This window comes from Pan paniscus, chromosome 21 (assembly GCF_029289425.2).
Source record: "Pan paniscus chromosome 21, NHGRI_mPanPan1-v2.0_pri, whole genome shotgun sequence".
Taxonomy (NCBI): Eukaryota; Metazoa; Chordata; class Mammalia; order Primates; family Hominidae; genus Pan; species Pan paniscus.
The window spans coordinates 39,443,457-39,470,243 of NC_073270.2; the positions used below are offsets into that span (position 1 = coordinate 39,443,457).

Sequence of the window (26,787 nt, forward strand, 5' to 3'; positions counted from 1 at the left end):
CCCAGGTTCACACCATTCTCCTGCCTCAGCCTCCCGAGTAGCTGGGACTACAGGCGCCCGCCACCACGCCCGGCTAATTTTTTGTATTTTTAGTAGAGACGGGGTTTCACCATTAGCCAAGGTTGTCTCGATCTCCTGACCTCGTGATCCGCCTGCCTCAGCTCCCAAAGTGTTGGGATTACAGGCGTGAGCCACTGCGCCCGGCCATTTTTGCCTACTTTCATAGGGAAAAGGGATAGCAGCACCAAGCTGAGGCTTCCTTCGAATTCTCCCATGACTTTGTTTCCCCAACCTCTCTTAGCCCGTCTCCTGAGCTGTCTGTTAAGTAGCTGTTTTTCCACCTGGCTGGCTAAAGCAAATGTCCTTCCTTCCCGATAAATAAGACAACTGGTATCAAGAGGCTATAACACTTTTTCTTTTCTGATTTCAGAGCAGCCTGAACATGCATTCCGTGCCCAGCTACCTCACCCAGCCTCCACCTCCTCCTCCACCTCCTCCACCACTGCCCCCACCGCCACCACCTCAGCCTCCACCACCTCCACCCCAGAGCCTGGGCCCCCCTGGGCGTCCCAACCCTGGTGGGAACGGTGTGGTGGAGGTGTACAGTGCTGCTGCGCCCCTGGCTGGGAGTGGAACGGTGGAGATCCAGGCACTGGGGATGCAGCCCTACCCACCCCTGGAGGTGAGCAGAGGGGGCAGGGTGGAAGAGGACACTGGTCATGGACATCATGGCCAACCCGGACCCATCCTGAGCACCAGCTGTGTGCCAGACACTGTGCTGGGGATACCATGAAAACCAGACCCGGTCCTGGCCTTCATGGGGTGTACCACATCACAGGGGAGAAGGACTTTAATCAAAGCATCACACCCACAGATGTAAGATGCAAGCCATGAGAAGGTGGAATGGAGTACAGGTTGTAGCAGAAATATAAGCTGCCTGCAGGTAATGCTCAGAACAGTCAGAGAATGCCTACCTTTTCAGGCAAAAAAAAGAAAAAAGATTCAAAAAAATTATCTGCCTGAGTGTCTCTTACAGTTTTTAATAAGCTAGGTGTATCAGTTAGCTATTGCTGGGTAAGAAATATCCATCAGGCATCAGTGGCATATACCAAAAGTGTTTATTATTCACGTGTTTACAGTGGTCAGCTAGACAACTGCGGATCTTGGCTGGGCTCACTCATATGTCTGAACGTTGGCTGGCTGTCAGCTGCTCTAGGATGGCCTGGGCTGGGACAAGTGGCGTGACTCAGCTCTGTTCTGCGTGACTCAGCTCTGTTCTGCGTGACTCTTATCCTCCGCTAGGTTCTCATGGCCATGGTGGAGGTGCAAAAATGCAGACAGAAATGCCCAAGGCCTTTTGAGGTTTAGGCTTGTAAGTAACACAGAATCACTTCTATTGGCCAAAGCAGATCACAAGTCCAGCTTAGATAGCGCAGGTAGGGAAATAGATGCCACCTCTTGATGGGAGGAACTGCAGAGTCACACTGCAAAGGCATGGGTACAGGGAGGGGCAAAGAATTGGTGCCATAATACAATCAATGTACCATACTAATTCCCTGCCAATGAGCTCTAAGTTATAGGCTGTCTACTTGAAATGCACTGAGTTCATAGAACCTTCCAAGACACCAGTGCTAGAGGGTATGGTTATGACAGAAACAACCCACCTGCACTAGAAATCACACTAACTCAGACTCACCATAGAATCCAGCCACAGACATCCCCTGTCAGGTAGTCTCTTTATGTAAAGAGAGCCCAGACCAGTGGGAAGATCCCACCATGAGGCATTCATGTGATGTTCTGAGGGGCTGCGAGGGGATTTGCCCTACCCTGGGAGAATAGAACAAGCTTCTCTAGGGAATTTATTGCATTGAGAAAAAGTTAAGTTAGTGGGATGCTGAGATAATGCTGGTGGCTTGTGGTAGTCAGAGGGGACCAGCCCAGAGAGGACCAGCACAGAAGGAGCTGCTGCTGTTGATTTTCCATGTAGATGAGGGTATTTGAGGGCAGGGTCTGAGTCTTATTAGACTTTGCATCCTTAGCACCTAGCAGAGCACTCCTAGAGTAGATATCTTACATTGGACTGTCTGACCTCAGTCTGCACTCCTCTAAAATGGGAACTCTCCTGAAAAGCTGTTGAGGATAATAAGAGCCTATGCCAGTGGCAGTCACATTAATTACTCAGTAATGCCTTGAGTGATGGCTGAATTTATTCATGTGACAAGTATTTATTTATTTATTTGAGACAGAGTCTCACTCTATCGCCCAGGCTGGAGTGCAGTGGTGTGATCTCGGCTCACTGCAACCTCCACCTCTCAGGTTCAAGCGATTCTCGTGCCTCAGCCTCCCAAGTAGCTGGTATTACAGGTATGAGCTATCATGCCCAGCTAATTTTTTTTGTATTTTTAGTAGAAATGGGTTTCACCATGATGGCCAGGCTGGTCTCGAACTCCTGGCCTCAGGTGATCTGCCTGCCTTGGCCTCCCAAAGTGCTGGGATTACAGGCATGAGCCACCACACCCGGCCCAACAAGTATTTATTGAGTGCTGTATTGGTCAGGGTTTGGTCAGGAAAATAGAAACCAGGCAAGGTATTTCTGCAGAGGGATGTTTTTTTCTTTTCTAAATTAGAGATAGGGGTCTCACTTTAGCCCAGGTTGGTCTCCATCTCCTGGCCTCAAGTGATCCTCTCACCTCAGCCTCCCAGAGTGCTGGGATTACAGGCATGAGCCACCATACCCGGCCAGATTTTATAATTTTTTTTGTACCTTTTTTTCAGCTTTGTCTGATTTTATTACTCCAACTGTAGCTTTCTATTTATTTGTATTTGTCTGAAATATTTTTTCAACTTTGGGCTTTTTGCTGAGTTGAATTCTTTTTTTTTTTTTTTTTTTTTTTGAGACTGAGTCTTGCTCTGTCACCCAGGCTGGAGTGCAATGGCATGATCACGGCTCATCACAGTCTCGATCTCCCAGGCTCAGATGATTCTCCCACCTCAGCCTCCTGAGTAACTGGGACTACAGGCATGCACCACCATGCCCATCTAATTTTTTTAATGTTTTGTGGAGATGAGATCTCCCTATGTTGCCCAGGCTAGTCTCAAACTCTTGTGCTCAAGTGATCCTCCTTCCTCGGCCTCCCAAAGTGCTGGAATTACAGGCATGAGCCATCGTGCCTGGCCAGAGATTTTGGATAGGACACCTCAGGAAGACCAATGGATGATGAATAGGCCAGGCACAGTGGCTCACGCCTGTAATCCCTGCACTTTGGGAGCCCGAGGTGGGTGGATCACTTAAGCTCAGGAGTTTGAGTCCAGCTTGGGCAACATGGTGAAATCTTGTCTCTACAAATTACACAAAAATTATCTGGGCATGGTGGTGTGTGCCTGTTATCCCAGCTATTTGGTGGGGTGAGGCGGGAGGGTTGCTTGAGCCTGGGAGGTCAAGGCTGCAGTGAGCTGAGATCACATCATTGCATTCCAGCCTGGACAATAGAGCAAGAAAAATCTGAATGCCTCAGAATTCATTTGGTAATTTCTCGTGGCTTCAGTTCTCAGTGAAGAGAAGCCTGCTACTCTGGCATTGGGTAGTGTCAGTCAGGAAGTGGAGCAGCTGGGGGAGCACAGACCCCTCTGACTTCCTGGTTCTCTCTCTCTTTTTTTTTTTTTTTGAGACAGAGTCTCACTCCATCGCCCAGGCTGGAGTGCAGTGGCGCGATCTCGGCCCACTGCAACCTCCGCCTCTCAGGCTCAAGTGATTCTCCTGCCTTAGCCTCCTGAGTAGCTGGGATTACAGGCACACACCACCATGCCTGACTTAATTTTTGTATTTTTAGTAGAGATGGGGTTTCACCATGTTGGCCAGGCTGGTCTCAAACTCCTGACCTTAGGTGATCTGCCCACCTTGGTCTCCCAAAGTGCTGGGATTACAGGTGTGAGCCACCAGGCCCAGCCACCTAGTTCTCTTAATGCTAGCAAAGTACCACTGATAAGAATAGACAGGGCAAATAATAGCAGCTAATGTGTATTGCATGCTCACTCTATGCCAGTCACTGTTCTAAGCCCTTTATATGTTGCTTCATTTAATCTTCACAGTAACCGCATGAGAGGGGTACTATGATGAGTCCCATTTTACAGATGTGGAAACTGAGACAGAGAAATTAAAAAGATGCCTAAGGTCACTTCGGTGCTAAGTGGAAGAGTCAAGATTTGAACCCAGGCAGCCTGGCTCCATAGCTGTTCTGGCCTCCTGGCTTCATGAAGTTCTAAGGGAGCTTGGGAGTGGCTTGGGTGACCGGGCCAGGTGGAGGGGCTGTGATGGTGATGTAGGGGAGAGCGGCTGAGGTCAATCAGGGAGGCAGGGAGAGTGCCCCTGGCTGGGAGCTCTTCCCCTTCCCTGGCAGGGCTTTTTCCCTGACTGTGTTGTCCTTCTAGGTGCCAAACCAGTGTGTGGAGCCTCCAGTGTATCCCACCCCCACAGTGTACAGCCCTGGCAAACAGGGCTTCAAACCCAAAGGACCAAACCCCGCCGCCCCCATGACCAGCGCCACCGGGGGCACGGTGGCCACCTTTGACTCTCCAGCAACGCTGAAGACCCGACGAGCTAAAGGTGCCAGGGGACTCCCGGAAGGTGGGCCCCCAGCCTGCCATGGGCATCTTTCCTCAACATTGGCCAATCCACAAGCTACTTGGTTCTGGTCTTCCCTTTTATGGTTGTTCAAGTTTGGTTGCATGTAATAGAAAATTCAAAATATCAATGACTTCAAAATGATAGAATTTTGTTTCTCTCCTGTGTAAGTCAAGGCCAGAAGCCAGACAATCTGGGGATCATGTGACTGCATGGGCACCAGGCACCCTCGTTTCTTCTGTCTTTCTGTTTCCACCACCTCCAGAACATGGTATCAGTTATCCTGGTGCCTCTTTGTCTAAGATGGCTGCTGGAGCTCCAGTCATCACTTTAATATTCCAGGCAGTAAGAAGAAGGGAAAGAGAAGGATAAAAGGGGCTTCTCCCAGCTTCTAGAAGTTCTGTTTGATATTTTTGCTCATATCTCATTGATGAAAACTTAGTCACATGGCCATACCTAGCTGCAAGAGAAGCTGGGAAGTGTCTATTTTGGCTAGGGACATTGATACTCCCATTATGGGATTTGTGAGGAGTGAAGAAGGAGAGAGTGGATATTAGGCAAGCAGTAGTATCTGCCATCCTAATGCAGATGCTAAGTATGGGGTGGGAAGTGGTGTCAGAGCAGGCAGCAGATGGAGAGGATAGAAATTGAGAATTTTTCAGTGGCTTTCCAGTCAACTACTCCTCCCCTTCCTTCCTTCCACAATGATGTATTGAGCATCTGTGTGCCAGGCCCCATGTCAGGCACTGGAATCTAGTCTCTTGGTCTCTGATTCCTTCTGCCTTCAGTTTAATGGAAGAGACAGACAGGGAATAAATAAATAAATATTTCTGGGTTGCTCCAGGAAGGAGGTTAATGGGTCTTATGATTGAGAATAACTAGGGAGAGGCTGGAAAATGATTCTACTTTTCATGTGGGGAGGAGAAGGAAGCAGCCTTGTGGGTATCTGTGGGACAAGCATTCCAGGCAAGGGGGAACAGCAGGTGCAAAGGCCCGGAGGCAGGAACATGCTTGAAGTCTTTTAAGGTTAGCAAGGTTAGCTAGGAGTCCACTGCAGCTGGATGGAGAGAATGATGAGGTTGTCAGGAGTAAGGGGATACAGAGTGCTGTGGGCCATGGCAAAGAGCGTGGATTTGATTGTAGGGCAGAGGGGAGCCTTTGAAGGATTCATCTTGCTTTCCCAGCTGGAGCATGTCCTGGGCTTTCCTCTCCAGGCCCTGTGAAGCTCTCCCATGTCTCCTCCCTGGCCTGTGTATGGGCATAGACTTCCCTGGGGTATGGATTGTCTGGCTCAGATACAGTAGTCAGAGGCTGCCCTTGGTGCCCTGAGCTGCACCCCCAGCCTCATTGTCCCCTCCTTCCACTTGTCTTTCAGCTGCAGGGAAGCCAAAGGCTCAGAAACTCAAGTGCTCATACTGTGACAAGTCATTCACCAAAAACTTTGACCTGCAGCAGCACATCCGAAGGTACACATGCGTGGTGAGGCAGGTGGCTCCTGGGCGGGTGTGGCTGGGACCATCTGTGCTGGAAGCGAGACTCCCTTCTCAGCCCCTAGCCTGTGGGGTGACCCAGGCTGCACTTGCGTGTTCAGGCTGTAGTGCAGGTCGGGTGGTTTTCCCTCTTCTATCTCAGAGGCTGTGGGAGGGACCTGTGAAAGCTGTGGGACCTGCGCATAGAGACTGGGAAGGTCAGGGATGGGCCGTGTAGGGGAAGAAAAGCACTGAACCCAGAGGGGTTTCACGGATGTGTTAGTGCTGTCTTAGGCCTCCCCTCTGCAGAACAGGCTGGCCTACCAGGGCTGCCATACTCTGCAAATAGGACTCTGTGAGCTCTCTGCTCACTCCAGACTAACCATGCAGGGATCCCTTCTGGGCCTTGGTTTTTCCATCTGTGGAAGGGGAGGCTGGGCTTGTTCATTTCTCACACAGTGAGATGCACTGGTACATGAGATGATTTTTTATGAGACTGAGTTTCACTCTTGTTGCCCAGGCTGGAGTGCAATGGTGCAATCTCGGCTCACTGCAACCTCTGACTCCTGGGTTCATGTGATTCCACTGCCTCAGCCTCCCGAGTAGCTTGGATTACAGGCATGCGCCACCACGCCTGGCTAATTTTGTATTTTTGGTAGAGATGGGGTTTCTCCATGTTGGTCAGGCTGGTCTCGAACTCCCAACCTCAGGTGATCCACCCGCCTCGGCCTCCCAAAGTACTGGAATTACAGGTGTGAGCCACCGTGCCTGGCCGATGAGATGATTTTTGGTGGTTCATGACTATGGGGTTGAAAAGTTCTGAAAAATGTAGTGGGAAAATTATTCCCTTTGCAATTTCAGTCCTTAGGAAGTCATAGAGAAAACCTCAATTTGGTATAATTGGTCTTTAGCACCTTTGGTATACATGCTCGTCTCTTATAACAAAAGGAGAGAGAGACGGAGAGAGAGAGAGACAGAGAGAGAGAGAACAAACCTCACATTCCAGCCATGGCTGGCAACAGCTTCTATCTAGACCAGGGTTTTTCAGCCTTGCCACTACTGATGTTTTGGATCTTGGATCACATCATTCCTTCCTGTAGGGTGCTGACCTGCACATCGTGGAATGTTTAGGAGCATCCCTGGCCTCTAAGTATTAGATGCTAGTAGTACTGCAGCTACAGCTGTGACAATCAAAAATGCCAAATGTTCCCTGGAGGGCAAAACTGGCCTCAGTTGAGAACTGGTCTACACAAGTGCTGTCGCTGTCCAATAGAACTTTCTGTAGCGATAGAAATGCTCAAATTGGGTTGGGCGTGGTGGCTCACGCCTGTAATCCTAGCACTTTGGGAGGCTGAGGTGGGTAGATCACTTGAGGTCAGGGGTTCAAGACCAGCCTGGCCAACATGGTGAAACCCCGTCTCTACTAAAAATACAAAAATTAGTTGGGCATGGTGGCGGGTGCTTGTAGTCCCAGCTACTCTGGAGGCTGAGACAGGAGAATCCCTTGAACCCAGGAGGCAGAGGTTGCAGTGAGCTGAGATCGTGCCAGTGCACTCCAGCCTGGGTGACAGAGTGAGACTCTGTCTCAAAAAACAACAAAAAAGAAATGCTCAAACTGGCGCTGTCCAATATGGTAGCTACTGACTATACATGGCTGTTGAGCACTTGGAATGTGGCTAGTGAGTCTGAGAAACTGAATTTTGTATTTTATTTTATTTTAATGAATTTAATTTTTTTTTGTTTTTTGAGACAGGGTCTTGCTCTGTTGCCCAGGCTGGAATGCAGTGGTGCAATCTCAGCTCACTGCAGCCTCAACCTCCCAGGCTCAAGCAATCCTTCTACCTCAGCCTCCTAAGTAGCTGAGACCACAGGCTCGCTCCACCACACCTACCTAATTTTTGTATTTTTTGTAGAAACAGGGTTTCATCATGTTGCCCAGGCTGGTCTTGAACTCCTGAGCTCAAGCGATTCTTCCGTCTCAGCTTTCCAAAGTGCTGGGATTACAGGTGTGAGCCACCATGCTGGGCTTGAATTTAAATTTAAATAGCCCCATATGGCTTATGTCTACCTTATGGGACAGTATAGCTCTAGATCTTGCATTTTTTTTTTTGTTTACTTTATGATAAGTGGTTTTCCACATAGAATAACAAAAAGAAGCTCTTTTTAAGATTATTTTATTTTCATTTATTTTATTTTTAGAGACAAGGTCTCACTCTGTCATCCAGGCTGGAGTGCAGTGGCATGATCATAGCTCATTGTAACCTCCAACTGATGGGCTTAAGTGATCCTTCCGCCTCAGATTCCCAAAGTGCTAGAATTACATACGTGAGCCACAAAATTATTTTAAGTTTTAAAAAAGTGAGTTGATTTGAAGAAAAATGTTAAACTGTGGTACAAGTGCTGTGCTGTGACAACTTGAATGTTTTTTGCTTCAAATGACAGAAGTCCCTATTTATTTATTTATTTATGAGATGGAGTCTCACTCTGTCACCCAGGCTGGAGTGCAGTGGCGCAATCTTGGCTTACTGCAACCTCCGCCTCCTGGGTTCAAGCAATTCTCCTGCCTCAGCCTCCTGAGTAGCTGGGATTATAGATGCACACCACCACACCCAGTTAATTTTTGTATCTTTAGTACAGACAGAGTTTCACCATGTTGGCCAGGCTGGTCTCGAACTCCTGACCTCAAGTGATCCACCTGCCTTGGCCTCCCAAAGTGCTGGGATTACTGGCGTGAACTACTGTGCCAGGCCAGAAGTCCTCATTTAAATGGGCTTGAACAATTAGGAAATGTTCTGTCACAGTATGAGATGGTCAGAGGAGGGCGGCTCCAGGGTTTGTTGATGAGCAGCTCAGTAACATGACCCGGAACCCAGGGTCTTTCCATCTCTGGTCTGCCTGCCTCAGCGAAGGGGCTCGTCGCCGTGGTGTCAGAATGTGGCAAGTGGCATCTGGATGTTCTTTCTGGGCCTTCCTTGTGGCTGTGAGCTCCTGGGCTGAGGCCTCGTCCCCGTTCCTGCAGGAGGGCACTGACAAGCTTGTCTTCCACAGCCACACCGGTGAGAAGCCCTTCCAGTGCATTGCATGTGGCCGTGCCTTTGCCCAGAAGTCTAATGTTAAGAAACACATGCAGACCCACAAGGTGTGGCCTCCAGGACACAGTGGTGGCACCGTGTCTCGAAACTCTGTGACCGTACAGGTCATGGCCCTGAACCCCAGCAGGCAGGAGGACGAGGAAAGCACAGGTGGGTGGAAGTAGGGAACGCCATGCTTCCCACACCTCTCTTCTGCCACTTCACAGGTTTTATTGCTAGCTGTGTGACCTTGGGCAAACCCCATGACCTCTCTGGGCTTCAATCTACCTTTATCTATAAAATGTGGCATAAGATGAAAGGAAGGATGACAAACATACAACATGTGTGGCATTACTCTAATACTGTACCCATGGCAGACATCACTATTCAATCACCTACCCATTTTTTGCTGAGCCTGGATCTCACCTCAGAATCTTTTTTTTTTTTTAACTTATGAGTTATTTCTGGAATTTTCCATTTAATATTTTCAGACCATGATTGACTTTGGGTAATTGAAATCATGGAAAGCAAAACTGCAAGTAAGGGGAGACTACTATAAAATAAAAATTTATGATCCCCTACTGTTAAAATAAATGAATGAATAAATAAATAGGGGATAAAAGAAAGCCCTTTCTTTTTTTTTTTTATTTTTACTTTAAGTTCTGGGATACATGTGCAGAACGTGCAGGTTTGTTACATAGGTATACGTGTGCCATGGTGGTTTGCCGCACGTGTCAACCCATCATCTAGGTTTTAGGCCCTGCATGCATTAGGTATTTGTCCTAATGCTCTCTCTCCCCTTGTCCCCAGCCCCCCGACAGGCCCTGGTATGTGATGTTCCCCTCCCTGTGTCCATGTGTTCTCATCGTTCAACTCCCACCTATGAGTGAGAACATATGGTGTTTGGTTTTCTGTTCCTGTGTTAGCTTGCTGAGAATGATGGTTTCCAGCTTCGTCCATGTCCCTGCAAAGGACATGAACTCATTATTCTTTATGGCTGCATAGTATTCTATGGTATATATGTGCCACATTTAAAGAAAGCCCTTTCTTATAGTAAAATGTGAACTGATAAAAGTAGAAATAATGATTAAATTAGAAAATAACTATTTGACAGCCACCATAGTAATACAGTCACATGCTATGTAAGGATGTTTCCATGAGTAACAGATGGCATATGTGACAGTGGTCCCATAAGATTATAACGGAGCTGGAAATTTTTTATCATCTAGTGACATTGTTGCCATTGTAAAATCATAGCACACTGCATTACCTTTTCTATGTTTAAGTTACATTCATTTTAAAAATTTTAGATTTAGGGGGTACATGTGCTTGTTTGTTACATGGGTATTAGATGCATAATGGTGGTGGCTGGGCTTCTAGTGTACCCATCACCCAAATACTAGACATTGTACCAACAGGTAGTTTTTCTTTTTTTGAGACAGAGTCTCACTCTGCCACCCAAGCTGGAGTGCAGTAGTGCTATCAGCTCACTGCAACCGCTGCCTTCCAAGCTCAAGTGATCCTCCTGCCTTAGCCTCCCGAGTAGCTGGGAATACAGGTGCCCTTTACCACACCTGGCTAATTTTCGTATTTTTAGTAGAGACAAGCCTTCACCATGTTGGCCAGGCTGGTCTCAAACTCCTGACCTCAAGTAATCCACCCACCTTGGCCTCCCAAAGTGCTGAGATTACGGACGTGAGCCACCATGCCTGGCTAACACGTAGTTTTTCAACCCTTGCCTTCCCTCACCATCCCTGCTCAGAATCTGTTTTCTATATGTTGCTCCAGGCAGTCACTGTAGTTGATCAGAAGTTGAAAGCTATTTGACCTCCAAGGTTAGTTGGTCTCCAAAGCTCTTTATACATGTGGGATTCTCATCATTTGTCCCTGAGCTAATGCTCCTATCCCTGATATTGATTTAGTTTCTTTCTTGCATGAGGACTGAGAACTTACTAGGTTTAGAGCAGCGCTGCCCAACAGAAATATAGTATGAACAACATATGTAATTTAAAATGTTCAGCCGGGCATGGTGGCTCACGCCTGTAATCCCAGCACTTTGGGAGGCTGAGGTGAGAGGATCTTTTGAGCTCAGGAGTTCAAGATCAGCCTGGGCAATATGGTAAAACTCATCTCTCTCTCTTTTTTTTTTTTTTTTTTCTGAAACGGAGTCTCACTCTGTTGCCCAGGCTGGAGTGCAGTGGCGCGATCTCAGCTCACTGCAAGCTCCACCTCCTGGGTTCACGCCATTTTCCTGCCTCGGCCTCCCGAGTAGCTGGGACTACAGGCGCCCGCCACCATGCCCGGCTAATTTTTTTTGTATTTTTAGTAGAGAACGGTGTTTCACTGTGTTAGCCAGGATGGTCTCCATCTCCTGACCTCGTGATCCACCCACCTCGGCCTCCCAAAGTGCTGGGATTACAGGCGTGAGCCACTGCGCCTGGCCCCCATCTCTATTTAAACAAAAAGTTCTGTCTTTAATGGCAAAAATAATCTTAAATAAATAAATGAAATAAAATTTTCTAGTAGCTACATTAAAAGCAATTTTTAAAAAGATCAAATTAATTTTAATTATATATTTTATTTAACCGTATATGTGTATGTGTGTATATATATGTGTGTATATATATATGTATATATATATGTGTGTGTGTGTATGTGTGTATGTATATATATATATACATTTTTTTTTTTTTTTTTTTTTTTTGAGATGGAGTCTTGCTCTGTCGCCCAGGCTGGAGTGCAGTGGTGCGATCTTGGCTCAATGCAACCTCCACCTCCTGGTATTTAACCCGATATATTAACATTATTATTTTAACATATAATATAAAGATTGAATATACTTTATATTCTTTTTTTACTAAATTTTTGAAATCCAGCAGGTATATACACTTATAGCACATCTGGATATGGACTGGACACATTTCTTTCTGTTTTTTGTTTTGTTTTGTTTTGTTTTTTAGTTAGGGTCTCATTCTGTCACCCCAGACTGGAGTGCAGTGGTGCAATCATAACTCATTGTAGCCTCGAACTCCCGGACTCAAGCGATCCTCCCTCCTCAGCCTCCCAAGTAGCTGGGATGGGGGTGCACCACTGCGCCTGGCTAATTGTTAAAAATTGTTTTTGTAGAGACAGGGTCTTGCTTTGTTGCCCAGGCTGGTCTCAAACTCCTGAGCTCAAGTGATCCTCTCACCTCAGCCTCCCAAAGTACTGGAATTATAGGTGTGAGCCATCATGCCTGGCGCCACATTTCAAGTTCTCAGTAGCCACGTGTGGCTCAGGACCACTTTATTGGATGGTGTAAGGCCAGAGTCTAAGCCATTCCCATGTAGACCAAAGGGTGAGCAATGCCAGGCACGTGCTAGGTAATGAAGGGAGTGTTTTGCTGGGAAAGCAATGTGTGGCCACTTTTATCTGACCTTCCTTCAGGCTTCCTGTTGGAACTAGCCCTACTGTGTGCCTTCTGAGTTCTTGTGAACTCCTTTTTTTTTTCTTTAAAAAAAATTTTCTTTTGAGACAAGATCTTGCTTTGTCACCCAGGCTGGAGTGCAATGGCATGATGGTGGCTCCCTGCAGCCTCAACCTCCCGGTCTCAAGTGATCCTCCCACCTCAGCTTCCTGGGTAGGTGGGACCACCGACACATGCAACCATGCCCAGCTAATTTTGTTTATTTTTTGTAGAGATGGCGTCTCATTATGTTGCTGAGGCTGGTCTTGAACTCCTGGGTTCAAGGGATCCTCCTTCCTCGGCCTCCTAAAGTGCTGGGATTATAGGAATGAGCCATCACACGGCCCTAAAGAATAAATAATTTCTTCCATTTTTTTTGAAACTCCTTTAGTGCCTAGCACCAAAGGTTTAACCATTTAGCAAACATTTATAGAGGCCTACTATGTGCCAGGCCACTGGGCCTGCAGGGATGAGGCCAGAGGCCCCTGATGTCAAGGAAAGTGAGGAACAGTGTAGTGAGGGAAGGATGATGAAACAGATGATTACACTTTTTTTTGTTTGTTTGTTTGAAATGGAGTCTCACTCTTGTTGCCCAGGCTGGAGTGCAATGGCACAATATTGGCTCACTGCAACAACCTCCACCTTCCGGGTTCAAGCAATTCTCCTGCCTCAGCCTCCCAAGTAGCTGGGATTACAGGTGTGCGTCACCATGCCCAGATAATTTTTTTGTATTTTTGGTAGAGACGGGGTTTCACCATGTTGGCCAGGCTGGTCTCGAACTCCTGAACTCAGGTGATCTGCCCGCCTTGGCCTCCCAAAGTGCTGGGATTACAGGTGTGAGCCACCGCACCTGGTGATGATTACAATTATTATTATTATTTTTTGAGACAGAATCTCACTCTGTCACCAAGGCTGGAGTGCAGGGGCACAATCTCTGCTCACTGCAGCCTCCGCCTCCCAGGTTCCAGTGATTCTCCTGCCTCAGCCTCCTGTGTAGCTGGGATTACAGGCACCCTCCACCACGCCTGGCTAATTTTTGTATTGTTAGTAGAGATGGGCTTTCACCATGTTGGGAAGGCTGATCTCGAACTTCTGACCTCAAGTGATCCGTCCGCCTTGACCTCCCAAGGTTCTGGGATTACAGGTGTGAGCCATCACACCCGGCCAGATGATTACAATTAGAAGAGGGGACTGGGGAGGCATTAGGAGTACAACTAGGATGGTGTTTAGAATTTTTAACAACCATGGAGAGGTCTACAGTGTCTGAGGGGAAGGCCAGAGAGGGGAGGCTCGAGGCAGCAGCTATTTCTCACTCAGAAAGAAAGCATTTCTGTATTTGAGCCTGGGAATGGCCGTACCAGTGCACAGCAGCTGAGTGTGAGTGCAGCACCTTAAGCACAGAGTCTGACCCAAAGGGAGTAGCAGGTGCCGGGTGAACACAGAGGAGCACGGAGTAGGGGTTCTGTGCGTCCTTCCTGAATGGGCCGGCTCCTTGTCCTGACTTCCCTGGCTTTCTCCATAGGGTTGGGCCAGCCCCTGCCGGGTGCGCCACAGCCCCAGGCCTTGTCCACAGCTGGTGAGGAAGAGGGGGACAAGCCGGAGCCCAAGCAGGTGGTCCTCATCGACAGCTCCTACCTGTGCCAATTCTGCCCCAGCAAATTCAGCACCTACTTCCAGCTCAAGTCTCACATGACCCAGCATAAGAATGAGCAGGTAGGTGGATGGTGGCAGCAGGGGCCCACACCACACCAGTCGAGACCTTTCACTGGTGCTAGGGTCTTGAATGCTGCCTAGAAAGGGGTAGGAACCAGTGAGTCAGACCTTCCACGGCTCTATTCCCCCCGGGTTAGATTCCGAGCAGGGGATTGATGAAGTAAGGTTACCCTTGGGGCAAATCACAGAAAACTTTGACTCACCTCCAGACCTGAGACAGCTGACTCCACCCAGCGTAAGGACTCTGTGTCTTTCCAGCTCTGGTCTCTGTCATCTCAGGGTGTGGCCTTGACCTCTCCTGATGGCTCACCTTGTACTCCTGTCCTGGGATGGTGATCACTTCTTTTTTTTTTTTTTTTGAGACGGTTTTACTCTTCCGCCCAGGCTGGAGTGCAGTGGTGCGATCTCAGCTCACTGCAACCTCCACCTCCATGTTGGCCAGGCTGGTCTCGAACTCCTGACCTCAAGTGATCCACCCACTTGGCCTCCCAAAGTGCTAGGATTATAGGCATGAGCCACTGCGTCTGGCTGGTGGTCACTCTTTCTAGGCACCAATCCAGAACCACTGTTATCCGTGAGCCAAAAGGGGTTATCTCTTCTTTATCTTTTATAGGAGCAAGAAAGCTTTTCCTAGAAGCACTTTGTAGATCTCTTTTTGGTGAAACCCAGTACATGTGCTCTATCATTTGACAATGCATTATTATGCTACAAATGATAGAAAACTGGCTTCATAGGGTTTTATTTCTCTCACATTAAAGAAATTCAAAGAAGAAATCCCTAAGTAGGCAGTGTTGGGCTTATATAGAGCAGGTCAGATATGTCACCATAGACTCAGGCTTCTAGCTGTCTGATCTGCCATTCTTAGCTTATGGGCTTCATCCTCAAGGTTGCAGGATGGCTGCTATGTCTCCATATATCAAATGTGTATTCCAGTCAAGATAAACAGAAAGCAGAGGGAATTTCTCATGGGAAGCTTTTGCCTTTGTGTTCTGGAAGTGATGCAGTCCTCAAAGACTACTGACTGTATATCGTTGGCTAGAAAGGAGTCACATGGTTGACACTAGATGCAAGGGAACCAGGATCAAGTGTTTTTTTTCTCCCCCCGAGGCAGTCTCACTCTGTCGCCCAGGCTGGAGTGCAATGGCACGATCTCGGCTTACTGCAACCTCCACCTCCCACGTTCAAGGGATTTTCCTGCCTCAGCCTCCCGAGTAGCTGGGATTACAGGTGCCCCCCACCACACCCAGCTAATTTTTGTATTTTTAGTAGAGACGGTGTTTCACCATGTTGGCCAGGCTGGTCCCGAATTCCTTACCTCAAGTGATCCACCCACCTCGGCCTCCCAGAGTGTTGGGATTACAGGTGTGAGCCACCGCGCCCAGCCCGTGTTTTTGTTTTTTTTTTAGACAGGGTCTCACTCTGTCACCAGGCTGGAGTGCAGTGGCTTCATCTCAGCTCACTGTAACCGCCGCCTCCTGGGTTCAAGGGATTCTCCTGCCTCAGCCTCTTGAGTAGCTGGGATTACGTGCATGCACCACTACACTTGGCTAATTTTTGTGCTTTTAGTAGAGATGGGGTTTCACCATGTTGGCCAGGCTGGTCTCGAACTCCTGGGCTCAATTGATCTGCCTGCCTTGGCCTCCCAGCATGTTAGGATTACAGGCATGAGCCACCACGCCCGGCCTGGATCAAGTGTTTTAACTAGGTATGTTGCTATTCTGAGCAAATCAGGGTTCACTTTGTTAGGTAGAAGGAGTGCATGATATTGTGTAGGCAACCAGGACTTACGTACTATTTATCAAAGTATGATTTTCGAGATGTTAAAAACATACTTCTCATACAAATGAGGCCTGAAAGTGAGTCAGAATTTTACTTAACTCATTAGTGAGGAAACCCAAAGGAAGACAAAGCCTGTTCAACAGAGGCCATGGATAGCTATGCCTAATAACTGTCAATGAAAAAAAGAGATACTGAAGTCAGATTGTCAAATTACATACAAATCTGGTTAATATCCTGCAAGACAACAAAACCTGTGACCTTTGGGGTTATCTTCTCTGACAAAAATCAATTACGTTGGATTAGTTTTTTACAAATTAACAAATTAACATTTAACTGTAGAGTCCTAGTCAATGGAAAGTAGTCAGAAGTAGCCACATCCTGTAGAGAGTGCGATGACTTGGGCCGGCTATAGGCAGGCTCCTTAGACAGCAGTTCTCAAAGTCCCAGGCCAGCAGCACCAGCATCCCCTGAGGATTTCTCGTTAGTGATGCACATATTCAGACCCACTAAGTCAGATTTCTCAGGGCCGGGGAGGGGGTGAAGGGGTGGTGGTGGGGGGGGGCAGTGGGAGGGGTGGTGGGGGCATAGCCCTCAGCAACCTGTAATTCTGAGGCCTGCTCCAGTTTGAGAGCCGGTATTCCAGTATGACATTGAAAGGGTATACACTATCATCTTTTCACTGTATTTCCAGGTCTTGAATAATTTTTCTAAATATACCTATGTCACACAGAGCCTGAGGGAAGGGTAATAGGGCCATCATGACTGGCTGAGAGGAGGGAACCCTCTAATCAAGTTAAAACAAGGGGCTGGGCACAGTGGCTCATGCCTGTAATCCCATCACTTTGGGAGCCCAAGGCGGGTGGATCACTTGAGGTCAGGAGTTCGAGACCAGCCTGGCCAATGTGGTGAAACCCCGTCTCTACTAAAAATACAAAAATTAGCCGGGCATGGTGGTGCGCGCCTGTAATCCCAGCTACTGGGGAGGCTGAGGCAGGAGAATCGCTTGAACCTGTGAAGTGGAGGTTGCAGTGAGCCGAGATTGTACCACTGCACTCCAGCCTGGGCGATAGAGTGCGACTCAGTCTCAAAAATGAATGAATGAATGAATAAAAACCCTGGGATCCAGTAGCAGCAGGGGGGCAGAGGGAGCAGTGGTCAGATCATTTACCATCAGTGTCCAAGGCCAATGCCACAGGCCAGGGGCTGCAGTGGAGGAAGCTCTCCTGCCTCCTGTCACCTGCCCAGCATCTTCCCTCAAGGTGTACAAGTGTGTGGTCAAAAGCTGTGCCCAGACGTTCCCAAAGCTCGACACATTTCTGGAGCACATCAAGAGCCACCAGGAGGAGCTGAGCTACCGCTGCCACCTCTGCGGCAAGGACTTCCCCTCGCTGTACGACCTGGGCGTGCACCAGTACTCCCACAGCCTCCTGCCACAGCACAGCCCCAAGAAGGACAATGCCGTCTACAAGTAAGTGCCTCCTGCTTCCCTCTCCCTGGGTGGACAGGTGGGTGGGCAGGGAGCCCAGGGCCTGTGGCCTTGGTGGTTCTGACTGCTTAGGACCAGTGAGATATTTGAAAGGAGAAACCGAGGCTCCTGGCTGGGGTCCAGCCTGGCAGAGTGGGTTCTGGGCTTTGGCACTGGTGGAAGAAAGGATGCTGGCTCTCCTTATATCATTCTTATGTCTTGACACATTTTTCTCAAAAAAAAATCCTTAAAAAGAGGAACCTATATTTCCTTGTTCATAGTGGGAAAAGGTTTGAGCATTTTATTCCAAACTAAACAATTATGACAGTATTATTTTGTCTCATAATCTACAAAATTTAGCTTACAGTCAAAGCGGTACACCGGTTCTTAACAATTAAAAAAGAATGGGCAGGGTGTGGCGGCCCACATCTGTGACCCCAGTACTTTGGGAGGCCAAGGCAGAAGGAGGCCAGGAGTTTGAGACCAGCCTGGCAACATAATGAGACCCCATCTCTACAAAATAAAATACATTTTAAAATGAACAGTTGGCCGGGCGTGGTGGCTCACACCTGTAATCCCAGCACTTTGGGAGGCTGAGGCGGGCAGATGATGAGGTCAGGAGATGGAGACCATCCTGGCTAACACGGTGAAACCCCGTCTCTACTAAAAATACAGAAAAAATTAGCCGGGCGTGGTGGTGGGTGCCTGTAGTCCCAGCTACTTGGGAGGCTGAGGCAGGAGAATGGCGTGAACCCGGGAGGCGGAGCTTGCAGTGAGCTGAGATCGTGTCACTGCACTCCAGCCTGGGCGACAGAGCAACACTCTGTCTCAAAAAAAATAAAATACAATAAAATGAACGGTAACATGTTTAAAAGCAAAGATTATAAAAATAATATTCATTTGTTTTATAATCTATAAGATCTAGGTTAAAGTTGAAGCTATATGCTGATTCCTATTTTTATTTTATTTTTTTCTTTGAGATGGGGTTTTGCTCTGTTGCCCAGGTTGGAGTCCAGTGGCACCATCACAGCTCACTGCAGCCTCCCCGGGCTCAGGTGATCCTCCCACCTCAGCCACCTGAGTAGCTGGGACTAACAGGCATGTGCCCCACGCCCAGCTAATTTTTGTATTTTTTGTAGAGACGGGGTTTCGCCATGTTGCTCAGGCTGGTCTTGAATTCCTGGACTCAAGTGATCCTCCCACCTTAGCCTCCCAAAATGCTAGGATTACAGGCGTGAGCCACTGTGCCCAGCCTATATGATGATTCTTAGAATGAACAAGGGATGGATCAGGTATGGATTTTATTGGGGTAATTTATTCTGATAATCATTTATATCACTTCAGTCTTCCATTGTGGTCATGAAGAGGGTCCCTTTGGCAGAAATGATGAAAGGTTTCCTCAGTTTTGCAACATGCTTTTTATCCTTAGATCTTCATGTTAAAGCAGGGTGCAGTGGCTCATGCCTGTAATCCTAGCATTTGGGGAGGCTGAGGTGGGAGGATGGCTTGAGCCCAGGAGTTTGAAACCAGTCTGGGCAACATAGCAAGACCTTGTCTCAACAAAAATAGAAAAATTAGCCAGGTGTGTTGGCATGCACCTGTAGTCCCAGCTACTCAGGAGGCTGAGATGGGAGGATTGCTTGAGCCCAGGAGGTTAAGGCTGCTGTGAGCCATCATCGTGCCACTGCACTCAGCCTGAGTGACAGAGACGCTTGTCTTAAAAAAAAAAAAAAAAAAAAAGATCTTCACATCATTCTCTTTGGACCTATTGACCTCTGATCATCCTTGTTGAGTTTCTCTGCCTCAGTTGTTTTCTGGTCTGTTTTGCCAGGTCTTCCTTTGTTGATGGTGTTATTTGCAGTTGTGCAACATCACTTTGATGATGTCATGAAATCCCCCATCTGCAGTCATTTTGCTGTGCATTTGCCTGCATCATCTGGGAGCACCTGCCTCACAAAACCCATGGGGGTAGATAGTAGCAAAAGGCCAGGAGTGGTGTTTGTGTGGGGCCTCCTTCCAGTTCATTAGCAAATATTTTCCCATTACAGTGGTTTTTGCTTCTCTGTACAAACTTGTACCTGCAGAGATTTGGTGTTTCTGTTAATGAGGCCCCTGTAACTCCTGGGTGAAGCTTCTGGGGTTCAGAGATAAGTAAATACCTTGAGCTTAAAATGCATGGGCTGCTCAGGGTGACTGGTGTGTAAACAAATGCACTCTATCACTTGATAAAATGCTATCATATATGTTTATAAGGTATAGAGATACCACAGGGGAGGCAGGCTAGAGAAGCTGTCCCAAGAGCAGTGACATCTGAACTGAGTTTTGAAGGATGAATAGGAGTTTGCCAGGTAGACAATGGATGGAGTGTGTTCCTAGACAGGAGGAACCGCAAGTTTAAAATACAACAGCAAGTGATGTATTAATAGAATGACTGTTATGTAGAGTGGAAGCGGGAGGGAGATGTTTAGATGGGGCCTATGGGAAAAAGTGGGGCCAAGGCATGAAGGGCCACGTAGAAATCACAAGAGCTCTGAGAAGTTGGCAGAGGAGCTAGAACTCAAGAAATGGGGTGTAGGGTAACTTGCCCCCAAGACTCTGGGAAATGGGGCAAGAGAGGCAGGGAAGCTGGGCAAAGCTTTGGCCAGCCAAGGGGCAGAGATTTCTGGCAGTGATGACTCATTCCTGTTTGCACTTGATAAATTTTCTTTGGCTCTTGCCCTTCTGATTTGTGGATTATCTGTGAGTTCCTGTGGCTGTGTGACTGGAGTGAGATGCCAAGTAAAGGGAAGGAAGCACCTGCTCTGTGCCAAGCTTTGCCTTTAGTGACATGAATCCCTGCAGTCCTGGGAGGTAGGTGATATTCTCCCCATTTTGAAGATGAAGACACTGAGGTTCAAAGAGAAGTGACCTGCCCACCAGAGTAACAACATCAGCAGAGTTTAGATTCGAACCCTAGTATGAGATCTTGGAAGCCTCATAGCCCTGGTCTTGGAGTTTGCAGGTTGAAGGTTGAGCCCGATGCTGATGACCCTGTGCAGTCCCCTTGCAGGGTCATAGTGCCAGTGGCCCTTTGTAGACATTGGAGCTGTTGTCCTGTCCCAAAAGTAAGGCCCAATGAGCCAGGCCCCCATTTGGATGGCCTGAAGGTGGAATGGTGTCATGGGTAGTGATAAGGGTTCTGGAGCCATTGGCCTGTGCTTAAATCCTGTCTTGACTGCAAATCCAGTGGATGACCTTGGGCAAGGTATTCAGCCACTCTGAGCCTCGGTTTTCTCCTCTGTGAAATGGGGATCACAGTAGTGCCTGCCCTACTGGATTATTTATAAGGATCAAGTAAGACAAGGCTGAGGCTCTTAGACATGGTACCTGGAACATAGTAGGTACTCAATAAATGTTATTGCTACAATTATTATTATTTGTGTTATTTAAGTAGAAGTTTGGCTGCATGCAGTAGAAACCTCAAAAAGCAGTGACTTATACACCATGAGAGTTGATTCTGTCTCATAGTGACATTTGAGTGGCTGTGGTGGCTTCATCATATCTTTAGAGGTCCAAGCCCTGTCATTCTGGTTTCTGTTCCCTGTCAGCCACATTGCCTTGGCCTGCCTATGTGTACTTTCCCCAAGCCTCTCAAATGACTTTTAGTCATGCCACTATATCTTTACTGTATGTTTAATATTTCCTTTTAAAAAATAAGATTTGGCTGGGTGCAGTGGCTCACTCTTGTAATCCCAGCACTTTGGGAGTCCGAGGAGGGCAGATCACTTGAGGTCAGGAGTTTGAGACCAGCCTGGCCAACACAGTGAAACCCTGTCTCTAGTAAAAAAAAAAAAAAAAAAAAAAAAAAAAAAATTAGCTGGGTGTGGTGGCACACTCCTGTAGTCCCAGCCACTCCGGAGCCTGAGGCAGGAGAATCGCTTGAACTCGGGAGGTGGAGGTTGCAGTGAGCCAAGATTGTGCCACTGCACTCCATCCAGCCTGGGTGACAGAGAGAGAGACTCCGTCTCAAAAAAGAAAAAAGAGAAAAATAAGATTTATTGATTTTTTTCCCCCTAATTGCAAAAGTCAATGTTCAATGCAGAGAAAACAATTTTGTAAAAACCCACACAAAAACAAAAAACCAAAACTGTCACCCAGAGATCGCCACTGCACTATTAACCTCTTGGTGGATATCCTTTGGTATATATGTGTAATAAATATGTTTACAGATATGGATACAGATATAAATATCACAGACTATATTTGAGTCAGGTGATGCCAAATACAGTCACTGAATTTGGTGAAAATTCATCACACTGTCTTCCTGTAGCGCAATGTCCAACAGACTGATTTAATGGGATCACTGCACATGTGGTTTTATCACTTAAAACTTTTTCACTTAAAACAGTAATATAGCTGGGCATGGTGGCTTATGCGTGTAATCCTAGCACTGTGGGAGGCCGAGGCAGGCAGATCACTTGAGGCCAGGAGTTCAAAACCAGCCTGAGCAACATGGTGAAACCTTGCCTGTACAAAAAATACAAAAATTAGCCAGGCATGGTGGCATGTGCCTGTAGTCCCAGTTACTTGGGAGGCTGAGCTGGATTGCTTGAGTCCAGGAGTTCAAGGCTGCAGTGAGCCGTGATCATGCCACTGCACTCGTGAGACCCTGTCTCGGGGAAAAACAAAAACATCAGTAATATGGACATCTTTGCATTTCAGCAACAATAGACCTGCCTCATTCTTTAAACAGCTACTTAGTATTCCATTGTGCATGGTGTACTGTGATTTACTTCTGTCATCTCCCATTGTTGGTTAGTGAGGTTATTTTCAGTTAGTCATCAGTATAACAATTATACAGGGAACAACTTCGGAAGTACATCTTTGCTCTTTTCTAAGTTCCTAGAAGTGATTTTGCAGGTCAGAGTTCAAAGGGTTTTGTTTTTTTTTTTTTTTTGAGATGGAGTCTTGCTCTGTCACCCAGGCTGGAGTGCAATGGCAGGATCTCAGCTCACTACAACCTTCGCCTCCCAGGTTCAAGTGATTCTCCTGCCTCAGCCTTTCTAGTAGCTGCGACTACAAGGCACCTGCCACCATGCCCCGCTAATTTTTTGTATTTTTAGTAGAGACGGGGTTTCACCATGTTAGCCAGGATGGTCTCGATCCCTGACCTCGTGATCTACCCACCTCGGCCTCCCAAAGTGCTAGGATTACAGGTGTGAGCCACTGTGCCCGGCCTTTTTTTTTTTTTTAAAGATTAATTATCTACTTCAAAAACTATATGTATACAGTGCAATATTGTAAAACTATCACAGGACATAGAGTGAACAGGAATTCTCCATCCACTGTGACCCACTTCCCCATATCACGGGCAATCATGTTTGAAAAGTGTTCTTTGTAAACCTCTTATTTTGTCATAATTTTATTATTGATTGATTGATTTTTGAGACAGGATCTTGCTCAGTCACCCAGGCTGGAGTACAGTGGCACAATCAAGGCTTGCTGTAGCCTTGACTTCCCTGGCTCAAACAATCCATCCCCCTCAGCCTCCTGAGTAGCTGGGACTACAGGTGTGTGCCACCACTGCCAGCTAATTTTGGTATTTTTTGTAGAGACAGGGTCTTGCTATATTGCCCAGGCTGGCCTAGAACTCCAAGGCTCAAGCAATCCACCCTCCTCAGCCTCCCAAAGTACTAAGATTACAGGCATAAGCCACCATGTCTGGCCTTCAATATATGTGTTTTAAAGCTTTCCTTTGTTTCATGAATTTAACTTATGTATGTATTTTAATTTTAATATAATTAATTAATTAATTTTTTGTTTAGAGACAGGGTCTCACTCCGTCACCAAGGCTGGAAAGCAGTGGCATGATCATGGCTCACTGCAGCCTTGACCCTTGACCTCCCCAGTCTCAGGTGATTCTCCCACCTCAGCCTCCTGGGTAGCTGGGACTACAAGCATGCACCACCATGCCCATCTGATTTTTTTTTTAAAATTTTTTGTAGAAACAGGGTTTCGCCATATTGCTCAGGCTTGTCTCAAATTCCTGGGCTCACGTGATCCTCCTGCCTTGGCCTCCCAAAGTGCTGGGATTACAGGCATGAGCCACTGCACCTGGCCTTTTTTTTTTTTTGAGACAGGGTCTCACTCTGTCACCCAGGCTAGAGCACAGTGGCGTGATCACAGCTCACTGCAGCCTTCGCCTCCGGGGCTCAAGCAATCCTCCAGCTCAGCCTCCCGAGTAGCTGGGACCACAGGTGTGTGCCACCAGGCCCAGCTAATTTTTTATTTTTTATAAAGATGGAATTTCACCATGTTGACCAGACTGGTCTGGAACTCCTGGGCTCAAGCGGTCCACCTGCCTTGTTCTCCCAAAGGTCTGGGATTATAGGCGTGAGCCACACACCTGGCCAATTTTTATTTTTTTAGAGACAGAGTCTCACTGTGTTGTCCAGTCTAGAGTGCATCAGCTATTCACAGGTGTGGTCGCCTTGCCTTAGCCTCCCCAGTAGCTAGGACTACAGGCAGGCGCCATCACTCCTAGGTAAATTTGTTTGTTTGTTTGTAGAGACAGGGTCTTACTGTGTTGCCCAGGCTGGTCTTGAACTCCTGGCCTCAAGTGATCCTCCTGCCTGGCCTTCCCAAAGTGCTGGGATTACAGGCATAAGCCATCTCACCTGGCCTGTATTTCCTAAAAACAAGGATAACCTCTTCCATAAGCGCAATATACTATAGTTACCAAAATCAGGAAGTTGGGCTCTGTGCGGTGGCTCATGCCTGTAATCCCAGCACTTTGGGAGGCTGAGGTAGACAGATTGCTTGAGCCCAGAAGTTTGAGACCAACCTGGACTACGTGGCAAAACCCCGTCTTTACCAAAAAAAAAAAAAAAAAAAAAAAAAAAAAAAAAAAGAGCTGGGTATGGTAGCATATGCCTGTGGTCTCAGCTGCTCAGGAGGCTGAGGCAGAAGAATTGCTTTAGCCCGGGAGGTACAGGTTGCAGTGAGCTGAGATCGCACCACTGCGCTCCCGCCTGAAGGACAGAGTGAGACCCTATCTCAAAAAAAAAAAAAAAAAATGAGGCCAGGTGCGGTGGCTCACGCCTGTAATCCCAACACTTTGGGAGGCTGAGGTGGGCGGATCACCTGAAGTCAGGAGTTCGAGACCAGCCTGGCCAACATGGCGAAATGCCGTATCTACTAAAAATATAAAAATTAGCTGGGTGTGGTGGTGGGCACCTGTATTCCCAGTTACTTGGGAGGCTGAGGCAGGAGAATCCCTTGAACCTGGGAGACGGAAGTTGCAGTGAGCCGAGATCAGGCCACTGCACTCCAGCCTGGGTGACAGAGCGAGACTCTTGTCTCAAAAAAAAAAAAAAAAAAAGAAAGAAAAGAAATCAGGAAGTTAATATCAGTACAATTCTATTATCTAATTACAGGCCTTACTCAGAATTTTCCAGTTGTTCCAATAACATGCTTTAGAGAAAAAGAAAAAAAAGTTTTTTTTGAACCAGAATCACATGTTGAATTCAGTTGTCATGTCTCTCTCGTCTCTCTCGTGTCCTATAAGCTGGAACAGTTCCTCCTTCTGTCTTTGTCTTCGAGACCTTGATATTTCTGAAGAGTATAGACAGGTTATTCTATAGAATGTCCTCAGTTTGGGTTTGCCTGATTTTACCCTATGATTAAATTTAGGTCATGCACTTTTGTCAGGAATGTCACAACAAATACTGTGTCCTCCTCCGTGTGTCATATCAGGAGGCATGTGATGTTGATTTGCTCTATTACTGGTGATGTTACCTTGGATGACTTAATTCAGGTGCTGTTTCTGGCAGGAGATTTTAATTTTCCTGGCTATTGGTAAACAATCTCTGACACAAATCTATGTCTCCCCCAAACCCAGCCCCTGAAGCATGTGAGATTCTGTCCTTTCCCATCTCACCAGCTAGTTAAGTCTCTGCCCTCCTGGTACCTCTGCTCCCACCCCACCTTCCCTTTCTTGCTGCCTGGAGGCATTTAGTATGTGGTTTCTTTCTTTTTCTTTTCTTTTTTTATTTTTTTTGAGACAGAGTCTCTCTCCGTCACCCAGGCTGAAGTGCAGTGGCGTGATCTTGGCTCACCACAACCTCTGCCCTCCTGGGTTCAAGTGATTCTTGTGCCTCAGCCTCCCGAGTAGCTGGGATTACAGGTGTGAGCCACCACACCTGGCTAATTTTTGTATTTTTAGTAGAGACGGCATTTCTCCATGTTGGCCAGGTTGGTCTCGAACTCCTGACCTTAAGTGATCCGCCCACCTCGGCTTCCCAAAGTGCTGGGATTACAGGCATGAGCCACCACGCCTGGCTAGTGTGTGGTTTCAGAGTGCGCCTGGCTAGTGTGTAGTTTCAGAGTGCGGTCTATGGGGCTCCCCTGGGCCCTTCGCAGGTGCAGCCTGCCTGGGGTTTCCCACAGGCAGTACTCTACACAGCCTGCCTTTCGGTTTTTGCTTTGAATTGTTCACCTACCTGTGACATTCCTCACTGACAACTCATTGTAAATAGGTCAATATGCTGGCAAATGTTTTCTTTTTTCTTTTCTTTTTTTGTCTGATAATACCCTTTCTTCCTTAGCTGGCACATGTTTTCATGATGGGGAGATGGTGGTGTCTTTTCTCCCTTCAGAGTGGTTGGTGGCCTGAGACTGCTGTTGTGAGGACATGTTTATGAGCTGTTTGGCACAGTTGTGTTTTTTGACTCTGTATTAGGCCATTCTTGCACTGCTATAAAGAAATACCTGAGACTGGGTAATTTATAAGAAAAGAGGCTTATTTGACTCACGGTTCAGCAGGCTGTACAGGAAGCATAGTGTCTGAGCTAGCAGATCTGCCACTGGGGAGGCCTCAGGAGGCTTTTACTCATGGCAGGAGGAGAAGGGGGAGTAGTCATGTCACATGGCCAGAGCAGGAGCCAGATAGAGAGAGGGAGGCGCCATACACTTTTAAACAGCTAGATCTCATGAGAACTCACTCATTATCCTGAGGACTGCACCAAGGGGATGGTCCTAAACCATTCATGAGAAATCCACCCCCATGATCCAGTCACCTCCCACCAGAACTCACCTCCAGCACTGGGGATTATAGTTCAACATGAGATTTAGGTGGGGACACAGATACAAACTATGTCAGACTCTGTGACAATCTCCCTTTTCTTTTTTTTTTTTGAGATGGAGTCTCACTGTGTCGCCCAGGCTGGAGTGCAGTAGCGTGATCT

At 47.3% G+C, this 26,787-nt stretch overlaps 1 protein-coding gene across 3 annotated transcripts in view; it reads left to right on the forward strand.

The window, feature by feature from the left end:
* Window positions 1-26,787, forward strand: part of ZNF341 (zinc finger protein 341) — a 65,023-nt gene that overhangs the window by 25,012 nt on the left and 13,224 nt on the right. For 2 of the 3 annotated variants that reach the window (XM_034947598.2, XM_057300921.1), the window contains 6 exons: window positions 431-682; window positions 4,429-4,624; window positions 5,997-6,087; window positions 9,139-9,332; window positions 14,129-14,319; window positions 17,358-17,566. In XM_034947598.2, the coding sequence (XP_034803489.1) occupies window positions 431-682; window positions 4,429-4,624; window positions 5,997-6,087; window positions 9,139-9,332; window positions 14,129-14,319; window positions 17,358-17,566 (1,133 nt within the window). The remainder of the gene's footprint in view (window positions 1-430; window positions 683-4,428; window positions 4,625-5,996; window positions 6,088-9,138; window positions 9,333-14,128; window positions 14,320-17,357; window positions 17,567-26,787) is intronic. The other variant, XM_034947599.2, reaches the window with a different exon arrangement.